The 15,841-nt window shown below is 58.2% G+C and overlaps 2 protein-coding genes across 2 annotated transcripts in view; one reads left to right on the top strand and one right to left on the bottom strand.

Moving 5' to 3' along the window:
• Positions 1 to 3,538: 3,538 nt before the first annotated feature.
• LOC111141648 (chromosome unknown C2orf82 homolog) lies at positions 3,539 to 9,980 on the top strand. The gene is made up of 3 exons (XM_022494410.1): positions 3,539 to 3,611; positions 9,604 to 9,786; positions 9,871 to 9,980. The coding sequence occupies exons 1-3, from the start codon at positions 3,539 to 3,541 to the stop codon at positions 9,978 to 9,980; spliced, it is 366 nt and encodes a 121-aa protein (XP_022350118.1).
• A 1,908-nt stretch (positions 9,981 to 11,888) lies between these two features.
• The window catches only part of LOC111144003 (neuronal guanine nucleotide exchange factor), a 117,670-nt gene continuing 113,717 nt past the window's right edge, over positions 11,889 to 15,841 (bottom strand). The window contains exons 13-15 of the mRNA XM_022498064.1: positions 14,154 to 14,233; positions 13,354 to 13,458; positions 11,889 to 12,859 (exon numbers count right to left, since the gene is read on the bottom strand). Coding sequence (XP_022353772.1) covers positions 12,669 to 12,859; positions 13,354 to 13,458; positions 14,154 to 14,233 — 376 coding nt within the window. The 3' untranslated portion in view covers positions 11,889 to 12,668. The remainder of the gene's footprint in view (positions 12,860 to 13,353; positions 13,459 to 14,153; positions 14,234 to 15,841) is intronic.

Genomic DNA, 15,841 nt, shown 5'->3' on the forward strand with positions numbered 1-15,841 from the left:
CTACCCAACTATCTCCATTCCAAATCTCAGTGTCTCACTCCTTTCCAGTTAGTGCCATAGGTTTCACCTAAGAGAATGGGCACGGCTGTGAATTCAAGACTGTGTTTCTGCAACTCGCACAAACCTGAGGCCTGGTTTGCAGCCAGTTATGCCCTGTAGCCACAAGAAATAAGATATTTCTTTAAGACTGCCGCAGAAGAGCTCTAGTTTTCTGGTCCTGACGTGACTTTCAAAATGAAAGCCTGAAGCTGTCGTTTTCTGCGAGCGCCCAAATGCAGTAAAAAGTAGCCGTCCATTGCACTGCTGTTGATCATCATACCACTGTAAGCGTCAAGTGCATATCTACTTGGTCTTTTAAGCCTTGTCTTCAATGGCCATTTCATGCAAAAACAACCCAATAGTCTTAACACACAGTATGCCATACGTTACCGGATCAGATTTTCCACTGACAGTGAGGTCTTCCCTGCAATTCAAACTCCAACATGGTGGTGAGCCAAAACTCAGAAACACATCTTCGAGGGCCTGTTTCTCAGGACCATTCCAGGTGCAAAGCTCTGTATGGGTCAGGGTCTGACTTAGAAACAGAGTTCGCTCGAGGTATTTCAGAGAGAAGAGATTTAGTGCAGGGATCTGTTTTAGGATGTCTGAAGGGCTGAAGGAGCAAAGAAGGGAAGTTTGCACATAAATTGACAACCACACCTAGGCAATTGACGTCAGCCAGAGCTGGAGAAAGATTCCCCAGAGGCTGTAGTGCTGTCGACTGAGGCTCCTGGCAAGGACACAGAGCCTGGACTTTCAACTCGATCTGGCTGCACATGAAGCCACCACCCCGTGACCCTGAGTCCCTGATGCTCTTAGCTGTCCGAAAGGGTCACTTCTCCCCTTCCCCTTGCATCTCACAAAAGTGCCTCCCATTGGCAGATGCTAACAGGAAGTCAGCTAGGAAGGAAGTTTCAAGTGTCATGTGGGGACGCGACTACCTTCTGTTGGTACATTACGTTGCAGGGCACAGAAAGTTGAGGGTGGGAGACTCGGAGCAAAAAACCAACACAAATGAATAAGCACATGAGAAGATACTCCCTGTTAACTCTATCCCAGAAATCCCAGGTGACTGAAACCAAATACTGAGTTCCTGTTGCGTGCTAGGCACGGTGGTGCTAGGTTTTAGAAGTGCACTGGTGAACAAAACACAGCTGCTGCCTTCCTGGGATTTACAGTCACAGGGTGGGGAGAGAAAACCCACGAACGCTTCATCTAGTGGTACCATTACCCATATCTGACAAAGGATGTTTATCTTGGATACACACATCAAGCAAAAATAAAGAGGTAGACCCCTCTAAAAAATGGGCAAAGAAAATTGAGCAGACCATTCAAAAAAGAGGATATTCCTTTGGTCACAAAACATGAAAAGCTGCTCAACTGTGTTAGTCATGCAAATGCAACCACAGTAAGACACTGTTACAGACCTCTCAGGATGCATAGAAAATAAAAGACTAGCAATGACCGGTGTGGGAGAGGATGTGGGGCAACTGGAACACTCATACTGCTCCTCAGAGTAGGAACTAGAACGAACCTTTGGGAAGACGGCTCAGCGGCATCTCCAGAAGCTACCATCTGCCTCCCCTCTGACCTCACAATTCTGTCGTCGAATTTATAACCAAGAGAAGCTAGCGGGTCTGTTCACCAAACAACACACTCAAGAATATTCACAGGAGCCAGATTCATAGAAGTTCTAGAAATAACGCCAACAGACACAGATAAACGGCAAAATGGACAGCAGAATGGTTGAGTGTGATAAAACAAAACAAAATAAAGCAATAAAACAAATGAGCTGCCACATGCAGCAACGTGGACGAAATCTCCTGGAATGTGGAACAGCAACAAAAGCCAGAAGCAGGAGTTCATATCCTATGATTACGTTTATTTGAAGTTCGGGAGTCGACCGAACTCCTCCATGGTGACGGAAGACAGAATCGTGCTTTGGAGGTACTAATGGGGGGTGGGGGACAGGAACATCCTGCTGGTGTGCTGGAAATGTCCCATATTGATTTGGGTGACGTTTGCCCTGGTGTACACATGCATAAAATCTCCTCAAGCTGTAAACCTAAGATTTGTGCTTTTTATGGTATAGATGTTATTCCTCAGAAAATTCACCTAAATAAATAAATAAATAAAATGTGAATGAAATGAGATTTTTTTGTAAATGTAAGTGCTGAGAAGAAATTAAGTGATGTGTTGGGTAGATGGGAGGCTGACTGATCAGAGCTGAGACCTGAATGGTGATAAGGAGATAGCCACATAATGAGCTGAGGGACTCCTTTCTGGGAGATGGGACAGCAAGTACAAAGGCCCTGTGCCAGGGCCCTATCTGGTGTGTTGGAGAAACCTAGTCAAAACCAGTGGACTGGAACACTGTGAGCAGGGCCAAGGCAAGCCTTTAAGGTGGCTTTTCTAAGAACGGGGGGATAGCACGAAGGGTGTGAGGTAAGGGATGTTGGCAGTACTTTCTGAGAGATTGGATAAAAATAAGGGAGAGAGAAACTTTTGATGACTTTTAATTACGTGGCCAGGACATCTGGAAGGTCGGCAACTGGGGTTCCACTGACTGAGCAGGACTGGGGAGGCACTGGAGTCAAGGTCAGTTTGGACACATTAAAGTGGACATACTTTTTGGATGCTCATGGAGCTGCTGGGGAGGCTGTGGGCGGTGGGGCTGAAGTTCTGCCCCAGACCTGGGCTGGACATAGAAGCCAGGAGCACACAGGTGGTGTTTTGAGTCTCAGGCACCCGGGAGAAGAGATAGCAAGAAGAAACAGGGCATCTAATGACGTGAGCTTTTCTGGAAAGAGACTAGAGCTGCTGAGGGTTTGGATTGAAACTGCTTTGGAAGTGCTTCTGTTGTTAAGAAGGTCTTGTTGAGTGCTGTCTCCCCACCAGGCATCGAGAGCCCAAAAGTGAGCAGACTGTGCAGTGCTGACCGCCTGGGCTTCAGTCTCTCAAGCCAAAGCCATAGGCACTAAACTGCAGATCCCTGGACCCACCCATGACCCTCTGGAACAGAGTGCTGGAGGTATCTGTCTTTTCCAAGTTCCCTGGGTGAGTGTTTTTGCACACCGAAGTTTGAGAATCTTACTTCAAGTGGCTGAGGAGTGTGTGTGTGTGTGTGTGTGTGTGTGTGTGTGTGTGTGTGTGACAGAGGAAGAGGAGGGGGGAGAGGGAGAGAGGGACTGGGGGGAGAGAAAGAGGGAAAGAGAGCAATTTCCTCTTTCTTTCCCTCTCGGAGGGTGGGGCTACTTTGGCGTTCAGGAAAGCAGTCTGTTCTGTAAGCTCTGCTGTGTGTGTGTGTGCATGTGTGTGTGTGTGTGTGTGTGTATGCATGCTTATGTGTGGGGGGCGGGCACGGTGTCCCAGGAGGACAGAGTTTGCATTGATGAAAACCCTTCCCAGCCCTTTGATACCTCTTTCCCGCTGCTGTGAAGTTAAGGAGCTCAGTCCTCGGTGTGTCCCACTCTCCGGCCGCGCTCCCTCACAGGCCAGGATGGCATTCTGTCTGGTCCTGCGCATGGCGCTGCTGCTGCTCTCTGGGGTCCTGGCCCCAGCAGTGCTCACAGGTAAGGGTGCTCCCTTGACTCTGCTGCCACCAGCCGCCCAGGGCCAAGAAGCACCGTGGGCCAGATTCTTTGTTGCCCACTGGACAGAAGCCCTTCCCAAGAGACAGGCCACCGTTTGGGGTGATTCTGCAGAAGGATTCTGTGAGATCGCCTGCCAGGAGCTGAGTCAATGTCCTGGGAATTGCTAGCCATGGACACGATGGCCCCTGAAGCAGGGGGGTGATTTAGGGAGCAAGGCCAGGGACTTCAGCAGACTGGGGGACATGGGGATTACCCCAGCATGCTGAAATCTGAAGGCTTCCAGATCTGGGAGTCAGGACAGGGCACCAGGCACAGGACAAGCAGCTGAGGGACTAGAGACCCTGGCTCCTAGGCAGAAAACCCCAGAACCCTGCTGGTTCACTTTTCAACCCTGCAAACCGTTCTTCTGCTGGCTTTCTGAAACATCCTTCCAGAGTGAGGACCCAAGTACTATTCCCAGCCCAGGGAAGTTTTCAGAGAGAACACAGAGCCTGAGACTTCTTAGCAAAACCATGCTGAGGACACTGGACTTAGGCTCAGTACTGAGGTCAAAATGGCCAGGTCTGGGGTGTGGTGAGAAGGAAGGTCCCAGTAGACTCAGGGTGCTGGCTCCCCGGACCTCAGCCCCAGTCCTGGGCATAGCTCTAGGGCCCTCTGCTGGGAGGGGCTGGCCCAGGCCAGCTTCAAAGCCTGAGAGAGAAAAAGCACAGACAGGTCCTGGATGGTTTTTCTTCAGAAGAAAGCAGTCTCTGTTGACCGTGAGGTGGGCCAAAGGAGAAATATTTCAGGCCCCTGTGTGTATATGTGTGTGTGTGTTGGGGGGTCCTGGGGCTGGAGGAAGGAGTGGGTGGGGAGAGCCCTGGAGACCTTCTCTGCGGCATGGGCTTTGGGGGGAATGTCTGTGCATCTACAGGGGTGGCACCTGGCTGCCAACCACCTAAGCATGGCCCTGGGGAGAATTGCTGGGGGGTGGGAGGCCTGGGGGGGACAGCTACACACTCAGACACACACACCAGGAAGAAATGATGGTGAGTCACCTGTGGGCGCGCAGGCCTCTAGATGCCCTGGGAGAAGCCCGGCTTTGCTTCCGGCTGTGTCTACCAACCGTTCTTTGGCCTTCGGTACCTCTCCTCATCTGTAGCATGGGTGTAACCGCAGGCAGCGGTTCTGCCTCCCGTGCAGGGGACGGGAGGCCTGCCCAGTCCGACACACGAGCTTTCAGGATGGGCCAGGCACCCTGTAACACTCAGGAAGTGTTGGGGAATGTGAGTCAATGTCCCCAACACCCCCTTTGGGTGCAGGGTGGTCTTGGGGCAGAACCGCCTCTCCGAATAGGCTGGCAAAGTGCCAGCCTCCCTTTATGTGGGAGATGTGCTGGCTGGGCAAGACAGGGGCCCGGTGTGACACCCCGGGAACTGGGAAAGTGACCTGAGTATCGGGTGGCATCTTCCATGGACTAGATCTTAGGACTGCGGTCCTTGCAGATCCCCCACACCCCACCCCACACCCCACTCCACCCCTGCCTGGTGGTCAAACTGGGTAGAGGCGAAGGTGTTGGCGCCGGCCTGCCCAGGTTCTGGGGCCACCAGGGGAGCTCCTGTCCAGTTTCTTGTTCCCTGAGTAGCCCAGCTCTTCCAGCCCAGGATGCTGGCTGGAGGCCCTGGATCAGACTGTGCATACACAGCCGGGGTGGGTGGGCTTTGTCCGCTGCCACAGGAATGTTTGGGGACGTGTTTGGCATCTCTAGGACCTCACCTGGCCTCACCTCCCTCCACGTGTCCTACCAGGAACAGGCGGGCCCACTCCACCCCCCAGTCTTTGGGGTTTGGGCTGGCTGTCGTTCTTCCTGCCAGTCTGGGAGGGAGGATGTTTGGGAAGCTCTCAGCCACCCAACTCTGGGCTGGAAGCTCCGAGCAGGTGTGTACAAGGCCTAGCAGGCCCCTGCCTTTGCTCGGTGGGCAGGGGTCCTGTACAGGCGGGCAGGGAAGGAGTGGCCCTGTGGCTGAGGTCCAGACCCAGCCTGCTGCCCTCCCTGGTGGCTGCCCGTACAGCTACTGGAGTAGGGGGAGCAGGCCAGGCTGAGCAGGCAGGAGGCCAGGGAAGGGATGAAAAGGCCCTTCATGGCAGGCACAAAGGCGGTCTGTGAGCACGGGTGCCTGGCCTCGGGGCCCTGCGGTCAGAGTGAGTGTTAAACAAACCTATTTACTGAAAGGCAGGGCGGCTGGAGGTGGTGGGGCTGGGGGAGAGCCCACCATGCCCGGGCCTGTGGCAGTGTCACGAGGTCCCCTACTTCTCTGGGTTCCCTTGGTCAGAGTCGCCGGACGTTGCTAACTCTGGTCCTTGGTGTTTAGGTCTATCACAGGCCCCCCTCAGTCCTACCTGCCTCTCTGTCCTCACCTAACATCCCCCTTGGGGCTCACAGCTCAGCTTCCATGGCCATGGGCTCCATCCTCCATGACTTTGCTTGTGCCGGTCCCTCTGCCTGGCTTTCTCTCCCTCATCTTCACACCTCTTTGGATGGGCCCTCCTGCTGGCAAGCCCCCTGACAACAGCTTCCGCTTAGGGGTCCCCAAGATGGATTTGGGGAGAAGGCGGATTATTGCCTTTAAACTCTGTTTTCCCCTTTTATTGCAGCAAATTGAGAAAATACAGAGATATGTAGGTGAGGATGGGCCTCTTCCTGGCGCCGGTGCCTCCTTCGTTGGGAGGGGCGCAGGGAGCTGGCCGGCCTTTGGGGCCCCAGCTTCTCGGGTGCCGATGAGCCTCTGGGGTCTCCCATGATGGCCAGTGACAGCAAATGCAGAGCGCACAGACCCAGCCGACCCGAGTCCGGCCGGGGAGGCCCCGGGGCCAAGGCAGCCGCTCAGGACAGCGCGACGGCATGGTTGGCTACTTGCGTGAGCTCAGAGAGACGCGATCCAACGCCCATTTCACAGGGTGGGAAGTGCAGTCGGGGAGGGGAAGTGAAGTCCGTCTGCTGGGGTCCCAGGGTGGGTGACAGCATGACAGAGCCAGGCTTGGGACCCAGACTTTTTGATCTGGAGGCCTGTGGTTTCAGCCCCTCAAGCTTTAGGGCCTGGGTGAGTGTTGCAGGGGTAGGAGCAGGGATGAGGCAGCCTGAGCCAGTGTGTCCGGCAGGGAAGGTCCAGGCTTCTGTGGGGAGCAGCCAACTAAGGCCGGCTCTTTGGGGGGTGGAAGGGGAGAAGACCTGGGTGCACCCCCAACCGCCCTGCTCAGAGGGAGGCCCCCTCTCCCCCAGAGCTGGCTCCTGGGCTCTGGCAAAGGGCAGAGATAGAGGCTTACGTGGGCACTGCTAGCTCCAGGCCGCTGATTCCCCCGTGGCTGCCCAGGTCGCTGGGCCTGGTACCCTGCAGCCCTGTGGAGGCCTCCCTGCTGTGGGGGCCAGTAGTGTGTCCACTTAACTGGGAAGACAGGCAGTCTGTCAGACCTCAGGGCCTAGCCACAGACATACTCAGACTCTTTCTCTGGCCCAGCCCCTGGGAGCCTGAGGCGAGTGTGCCCGGGGCCTGGCACCTTCCATAGCAGCTATGAGGCTTGCAGACCCCTGCCCCCCCAAGGCAGTGATGATGGAGACCTGGCAGGGTTATCGCCCCCCTCCTCACAGGGTGATCTTCGCAGTTGGTGGGGGGCCAGGGAGGACCCAGACACCGGCACTTGGGTTTGGCCTCAGGCCCTGCAAGCAGGAAGCTTCCCCCACACTGTGTGTCAGGGCCCTTTTGCCCCTGGGAGATCTCCTTGGCAGGGCCGCTTTCTGAAAAGGGATGCCGGCTTGGGGAACCCTTGAGGACTAGGACAGAGGTTCCCGCCTGCAAGCTGAGCCTCAGAACTGATCCAGCCCAGGCCTGGGAGAGGCTGCAGCGGCAGGGCCTGGGGAGTCCTGTACAGCTGGATTGGGAAGAGATTTTGAGTTTACCTCCAAGTGGCAAGAGCAATCCTAGGGAACGCCTTCGCCACATTTGCTCTTCTTCCTGTCTCTGCCTACCCACTTGAGCTATCTGAATGCTGACCACTGAGGAGTAAGCTGTAGACATCATGCCTTTTGTCCCCTCAATGCTTCTAAGAACAAGGATCTTTACATCACCAGTCAGTTATCTCAATGAGGACCCGGACATTGATATGGTACTGTTATCCAAGCTGCAAATTCCTACTTCCCCACGAAACCCCACAGCGCCCCCCTCCCCAGCCAGGAGTACCTGCTGCATTCAACCTCCTGGGTCTCTAATCTGGAACAGTCCCTCAGCCTTCCTTTGTCTTTCTTGACCTGGATGTTTTTGAAAGCAGTTATTTTAAGACTGACCCTGAATTTGGGTTTCACTGATGTTTCCTCGTGATTTGTGATTTGCCCCAGGTGGGCCCTGTTAGCAGGAGAGACCCAAAAGTCCCTTTGTTTCCCCCCAGCACAGCCCTTCTCTGGAAGCTGGTGAGTTTTCAAGCAGCTTGGCTCGGGCTTGTCTGTGCCAGAGGGAGCTCTCGGCGGGTGAAGCCTGCGGAGAGAAAGGTGCCCCAGGGACCTGCAGGCAGGCTGGCTGGGGCTTCAGGAATGACACAACTTCCCTGGTGGTTTCTGGGGGAGTGTATCCTGATATTTCATCATCTGGGGGCTTCTGAGTCCCAGCAGCGCTCCTCCCTGGGCCCCCCTAAGCCTTGGTTTTCTTAAAGAGAGTTCCTAGCAGCTGGAGTCAACGAGATGGTGTTGTGATGCCTGCGGAGCCCTTTCTAGGGACTGCGTGGGGGCTGAGCATCCCCGGATCACAATTCAGATTAGGCACTGGGGAGCTCTGACCCTGCTAAAGCCAATGGCCAGGACTAGGGGGTGGTGGGAGCCTGGAGACTGTCTGTCATTCTGGTCTTGAACTTTAACTGGGGGGCTGGGGCCTCCTCTCGGGGAAGGATGGGTGGGTCTGGGGTTGGGGTAGTGCTGTGGGGCCCCTCAGACGAGGATCCTTGGTAGGGAAGGGAGTGAAACTGGCATGGGCCGATATGGTGGAGGTGGGGATATGGGGCTGGGGTTTTCACACAGGCCTCTCAGTGTCAGCCTGTCCCGTTCCCTGAGGCCCCTGGGTACTCCAAACCTTGCCAACTCCCAACCCATGAGCAGAGAGAGGCCTCTGCACAAAAGCTGCACCGGGACTGATGGGCTGATTGAGCCCCAGCCTGTGGGGGTGGGGGGCCATCGTCCCTTTCTTGGGGCTTCCCTTACACTGACCATACACCTCTGGCCGTCCCTCTGGCCCTGTCCTGTCTGGAGACAACAATATGCTGGCATCACAGTTTCTTAGGATGCAGAGTCTCCTTGGGGTTTAAGCCTTCAAACATGGGGTACGTGTGGGCACTAGACCCCATGTCCTGTGGGCTGTGTGGCTCTGCCCAGGTCAGGGCAAAGGAGGGGAAGCAAAGGAGGGGTTTGCCTCTCCTCCCCACCTCCTGCAGCAACAGCCCCCTCATGGGGCTCTGGGTAGGCAGGGATCCCCCTTTCCTGAAGGGAGAATTGCCTCACCTTCCTGGCCTTTTCTCCAGGGTGAAGGCTGCCCTGCCCTGCCTTGCCAGGGCCTCTCTCAAGGGTCAGTTATCTCACCCAGGCCTACAGAGCCCAGCAGTTCAGATGAGGGTCCAGGGGCTGTGCTGGGAGGGGTGAGTGACCTGCTCAGGCCTTCTGGAAGCTGGGCGGCCAGCTCCGAGCGGGTGCTCACCGCTGTTTACTAGAAGAACCTGTTGGGCCCCTCCCCCTCTCCATTATTCCCCCCAATCCCTCATCAGTCTGTCTTCACTGGGCTCAGAAGCAGCCTGGCCCCAGCAGAGGTCCTGGAGCCCCGGTGAAACTGAACGGTTGGTTCAGCGCTGACCCCAGAGTCCCGCGCACAGCGCCACCTCCACAGTCTGTTCCCTGCGGGGGGCCTCGTCCCTGTCGGCCCTGCCGCCGGCTCCCCAGCGCCTGTCCTTGGCCTTGCAGCCGAGGGTCCGCAGGAGCCCGCGCCCACCCTGTGGAACGAGCCCGCCGAGCTGCCGTCGGGAGAGGGCCCCGTGGAGAGCACCAGCCCCGCCCGGGAGCCCGCGGCCACCGGGCCCCCGGCCCCCACGGCCGCGCCGGGCCCCGAGGACAGCACGGCGCGGGAGCCGCTGGACCCGGGCAGCGGTAGGCGCGGCCGGCCGGGCGGGGGATGGGGGGCGCGGGGCGGGCGCGGGCGGCGGGGGCTGACCGGCCCTCCGTCCTCCGCAGGCTCGCTGGGGCCCGGCGCCATCGCCGCCATCGTCATCGCCGCCCTGCTGGCCACCTGCGTGGTGCTGGCGCTTGTCGTCGTCGCGCTGAGAAAGTTTTCCGCCTCCTGAAGCGAATAAAGGGGCCGCGCCCCCGCCGCACGGCGCGACTCGGCTGCAACCCCGGTGGCGCCCCCGTGTCTCGAGTGTGTCTGCGCGTGCGTGTGGGGGCGAGCGGGGCGGGTGACAACTCGCAACACGTGAGTGCCAAGACCCCACTCGGCTGCCCGCGCCCCTGGCTCCCGCCGCCCCGGCCCTGCTCCTGTCCCCGAAGTGCCCAGGGCCCGCCTCCAGCGCTCGGGCGCAGACTGACTCGCGGCCCGGAGCTCGGGGCAGGCGGGCAAGGCAGGGATCCCAAGCAGAGCCTTGTTCGGAGGGTGGGGGCGTCTTCTGACCTGGTCATTAGGCCATCTGTGGCTCTGAGCGCCAGACCTGTCCCTCCGGCGTCCCTGGGAACCCCTCCACCTCTGGGAGCCCCAGGAGCAACCGGACCACAGTCCCAAGCAGCCTCCCTCTAACTCCCCGTCTGGCCCTGGCTCTCCTTTCTTGGTCACATCCTTGGTTTTGCACACTTCCCCGGAAGGCTGGCTTTTGTGATTGAGAGAAGGGATTTAAAATAGTGGCTGAGCTGCCCAGGGCTTGGCAGGAAAGAGGCCTGAACTGGAAAAAAAGAAGACCGGAGGCTTGAAGGAGGGACCGTCTGCACACTCTGTGATGGTTTGATACCTTGGGCTGAGGTGTAGGTGTTGGTGGAGGGAAGCTGTTCCTCCTCTACTTTCACTGTTTCTAGCAACGCTTTTGGCCTCCTTCGCTTCCCTGAGCTCCTGACCACTCCTGCTCCAGCTAAGACCAGTTTTTCCCTCCTGGATACTCCAGATGAGCGCTCGCCCAAAACACATGGGCGAAGTTTCCATTTGTGAAAGACTGTTCTAAAACTGACCAGTTCTCATGAAGCTGTTTAAATGACTTCATTCCACGTAACCTCTGGTAACCAAAGCCCTAGTTAAAGCAGATGATCCAAATCAGCATGCTCTTTACCAGCCTCAAAAAGATGAGCTGGACAAGGGCCAGAACCAATGGTCACCCCCCCCCCCTTGTCCCAGGGTTTCTCCCCCCCCCCCCCAAGAGCAGCATAGGGCTCAAAACTGGCCCCTCTCTCCCTGCCCCCACTGCTGGGGGCCTTAAGTGTGGGTAATCCCCCTGGGGGCATAGCCCAGAGGCCCCATGAACATCAGCCCCTCAAAACCAGAGTGTTGCACATGTATGCATGTTCCAGAAATCCATCCAATTCTCACAGGCTCTCAGTCTCAAGAATGCTAGGAGCCATATTGTGGCCTGTGGGAAGATGCTACGAAGTCCCACTTGACCCAAATCCTGGGCTTCTAAGGGAGGGCCTGTTCTGGCGTGGAGGAAGGAGTGTCCTGGCAGAAAGAGGGTGGTCCCAGGGATGCAGGGCTGGGCAGGGTCAGATTCCAGGCCTTCCACGCTCCAGGACAGAATAAAGGATGGCGGTGGAGCACCTGTGAGGGTTACCTGGGCTGGGCAAGGAGCTGTGGCCTTTGGGTAACTTGCTAGCACCAAAGTGGGACGAAGTGCCCAAGGTGGGAAGTGACTGGTCAGGTAGGAAGCCCCAGCCCCGTGCCTGGTGTTAGATCCCCTTTGGGATCACCAGCCCCTGGTACCTCAGCCGCCCTGTGCTCTTCCAAACCTGCATTCTCACTTCCACTGCAGCAGAAGGGCACCCCCAAATCCCTCAAATAGCATCTTGGTTTCTGAAATCCTTCCACAGGTCGAGGCCCAAATCTTCCACCCTGAGGTCCTGACCCTGGTTGCTTCTTCCTGTCCTGGAAGCCACCTCAACCTCCTCCTTCAGGACATGCTACTCCATTGGCCTTGAAAGGAGTTCTTCTTTCCCTGCCCAGAACCAAACACCTCATTCCTGTGTGCAGCAGAGCAATAAAGAACAGCACGTAACCTCCATTATTTTATACATGATGCTTCTTTTAATGCAGCCAGAAATGATATTTGCTTTTCTCGAAACCAAAATCGATACAGGATGCAGTGACCAATTCATTCCTCACAACACCTGGGCTCCTGAAGGGGCCAGAAGACACAAGTTACATCAGCTTGTCAGGGAGCCAGAGGTTGCATGGGCCCTCAGCCAAGCTCTGGTAGGCCTGCCATGAAGCGGGGCCTGGCCGTGCAGCCAGAGACTGGCAGAGGCTTGGGGAGGGGAGGACAGAGGCATTTGGTCTCTCAGTCCTTTGGATCGGAGACCACGGGCTGCTCATCAAGCTCAGGCAAGGGTGGTCCGTCTGCTCCCCTGGTGGCTTCTAATGGCTTCCAGGGTCGAGAAGGACGTGTGCAGGGGGTCATGACAATCCTTCCAGCCTGCCCTCGGCCAGGGACCCCCCGGGGTTGGGGGCCTCTCCCAGTGCCTGGGAAGGCCCCTGGAGCATGCCGGGTCCACATCCACCCCCTCCAGGAGACAAGAGGGAGAGGTAGCAGAATACTGTTTAAAATACGCTTTCTCGTTTATAAATGCAGCAGAGGAAAGACGTGGCACCTTTTCTCCAGTTTGCAAGCGAGGGGGCCGAGACAGGCGAGCACTCAGCCCGGGGCAGCGAGAGGGGTGGGGGGGCTCCCGCATGAGGCGCCTGCCTGCCCCCGGAGCCCCTCCGCTGTCCGTCGGGCTTTGCCTGCCCGGCGCTGCTCCAGCCCGCCCTCGTCCTCCCGCCAGGCTAGTGACCCGGCCCGGGGTCACTGCCGGTTTCGGCTGCCCAGCTTCCTGCGATCCTTATTCTGGCTGCGCTGTGGGTCGTCCATCTTGTGGACTCGGAAACATTCCTTGAGGTTCTGGGACCGGATCTTGGGATTCAAGATCTCCTCAGTCATGGAGCTGGGGAACCAGCCTCTCTCCTGGTCATGCAGACGCTCGCCAAAGATCCACCCTGTGCAGGGACGGGTCGGGGAGGGTCAGGCTGTGGGGGTGAGGGCTGAGTCTCCTTCCCGGCCGGGGCTCCCTTCCGTTTGGGCGGCAGCGACGAGGGAGGTGCGGGAGCCCTTTCTGAGAGCACCTGCTCGACGGCTGCTGCTGGAGACCCTTGGTTGGGTTTCTCCCCAGAAGCCGGGAAAGCACTGCCCTGACCCCCTCCGGGCGAACGCGGTCCTGGGATGCCACGGTGTGTCTCAAATGTACTGACTCTGGACCCCATTCCTGAGCCCTCAGCAACCGTCTGCCGCTCAGCATGAAGCCAGGAGACCCCAAGGGCACCACCATCACCCTTGTCAGGCAGCCTGTCTCTGAGCCTCAGCCCTGTGACGTCTGCTTCTGCACACGGGGCTCAGACTACCCCCCCATCCCTCGGACTGGTGCAGAGTCTGGGGCACCAGTGGGGCGGGGAGGGGGTGCGTGCGTGGGAGGCGTGCGGGCACCAGGCCTCACCGTCTTCAGTCTTCTCCAGGATGTTCAGGATGTCGGCCAGCTCCAGTGTCAGTTCATCCGGCTGCTGGCCCACATACGGGTGCACGCACTGTACCTGGGGGCAGTCTGAAGGCGGGAGGGAGGGAGGCGGCTCGTCCCTGTCGCCATGCCCCCCGTCCCACTCTGTACCCGGCAGACCCTGGACACCGCCCCCCCTTGGTTAACAGGGCAGGCGCGCCTAACAGAGCAGCGCAAACTCCCCCAGCAACTGGAGGGGTCTGTCCGGGCGAGAGGAGGATTTGGCTCCAGAGAAAACACTGTGAAAACGGCCAGGGGCTCTCACAGTCTGTGGATAAAGGGAGGAAGAGGCTGGGAGGGGGGTTATTCTGGACTTTGGAAGGAGCTTCTAGGCCCTGGGATGTGGTGCTGGGAGCAGCTGTGGGAGGGCCGGGACTTGGAGAGCAGTCAGGGCTCGAAGTTTCTCTGGGAGGCAGGTGGGCCGTCACTAAGGTTTCACAGAGCTGGCAACCCCAAATCACATTGGCGTTTGCCTTCTGGGCCCAGATTCCTCTTGGTTTCCCTGTGGGGCCTGTCACCTAAGATCCAGTGACTTATCGCATTATCAACCATCCACGTGTCTGTGAAGTCGGTTACACTGATGTCCTCCCTTGGGGTCGGTGCACAGGCCCCTCCGGCCGTGGAAGCCACGCTGGCGTCTGGAACAGCGGGCTCGCAGGCACTAGCCATCCCGGCAGCGCAGACAGCACCTGCCCGCACCTGCCCGCACCTGCCGGGGCCTCCTCCTCCCTCAGGGCACTTACCCAGCAGCCGGGAAGTGAAGGAAACAAACTTGGTTCTCCGATTGGGGGCCAGGGAGGTCATCCAGCGCTTCATCTCACTCCTGGGACATGGAGGAGGACATGCTGAAACCACGGAGCAACGCCCCCCCAACCCGGCACCATGCCAGGCCCCCCATGAGGCCACAACAGGACGGCGGGGGGGGGTGCCCAGAATCCAGGGGAGAAGCGTGGGGAGCCCTTACAGAATTTCCCTGACACGTGTGAAGGTCAGCAGGTGAGGAAGAGTCCCCCCCCCAGACACCCCAGACATCCCTGACGCCACAGGCTCTCAGACAAGGAACCAGGGAAGGCTGCCGTTGGTCTGGGTGGTAGGAACTGGGCCAAGATGGGGGGCCGTGCCCTGTGAGCTCCGTCCGGTGGGGACAAGTGCAGGGCAGCACACGGGGCTCACAGAACGGTTTCCACCTGACCTTGGCTGTCCCTCCCAGAGCCCTAGGGCTGCAGGGCAGGTGGTCCGGCTGCTCAGAGGGGTGAGAAGATGGCCCTGGGACCACCCAGTGACATGGGGTGCTGGTCAGCGAGACCCGAGGGTTCTACGTCTCATCAGGAAAGAGAGGCCTTTCCAGAACCTGAGACCCAGAGGGGACACACGCGCGCGCGCATTACACACACACACACACACACACACACACACACACACACACACACACACACCATGCCCGACATACGGCATCTGGGGGCCACCAAGCACATGCCGAGCCCCAGAGTCATGCTTGCTCCACCTGGAAGGAGACTCGGAGGCCCCTTTGGTGTCCGGGGCAGGGCTGGCGGCACGGGGCACTCACTGAGAGGTCGCTTTCAGCATGTAGGTGGCCTCCCGGTCATCCGCGTTCTCCAGCAGCCGTAGGATGAACACGTTGGCCAGTGTCTGACCCTGGTCCTCCAGCTCTTCCACGCGGAGGAGGCCCCGCGGGGCCGAGTCAAATACTTGGTACTTGTCTCTGGGGACCCAGGGTGACAGGGTGGGTGTGTTGGTCCCAAGGAGGCCCCAAGGTCCTGGGGAACCCTCCATCCCTGGTCCTGCAGGCTCTACTGTTCTGACCATTCCTCACCTCATTCTGGAAGCCCCTCACCTGAACACTGGTCTCCCTCTCCCCAGACTGCCACCTCCCACGGCGACCGAGGGGGTAACCTGTTGCTGTTGGCCCAAGCCGAAGCTGTCCCCGCCCCACCCACGGCCCCCCGTGGTCAGGGGCCCCATGGCTCACCCGGGTATCTGCCGGCAGATCACCAGCAGGTCGTTGAAGAGGAAGAGGTAAATTTCCCGGAAGAGTTTCTTGGTCCGCAGGGTTCGGGATGTTTTGGGGCCTGACATCTGCTGCAGCTCACCCTGCTTCAGCAGCCAGCGGGAGTGGGAGATGATGGGCACCGACTGGGTGGGTGGGGGCATGGCATCAGGACGGCTGTGCCCCTCCAGCTGCCCCCCAGGCTCTCCCTGCCTCACTGGAGTGCTAACCCGAGGAACAGCACAGGGGTGCTGTACAGGGAGAGTGGCGGATGGAGCAGTCCTGGGCAAATGCAGGAAGGACAGTGTGTGTGTGCGTGTGTGTGCATGAAGGTGCACGCTCCCGTGTACACAAGTGTGTGTGCCTCTGTGCATTTGTCTGCTGTGTATGTGCTTGTGTCTAAGTGTGCCTATGTGCACTTGT

The sequence above is a fragment of the Enhydra lutris genome, unplaced genomic scaffold (genome assembly GCF_002288905.1).
Source record: "Enhydra lutris kenyoni isolate GAN:26980312 unplaced genomic scaffold, ASM228890v2 scaffoldscaffold1, whole genome shotgun sequence".
Classification (NCBI taxonomy): domain Eukaryota; kingdom Metazoa; phylum Chordata; class Mammalia; order Carnivora; family Mustelidae; genus Enhydra; species Enhydra lutris.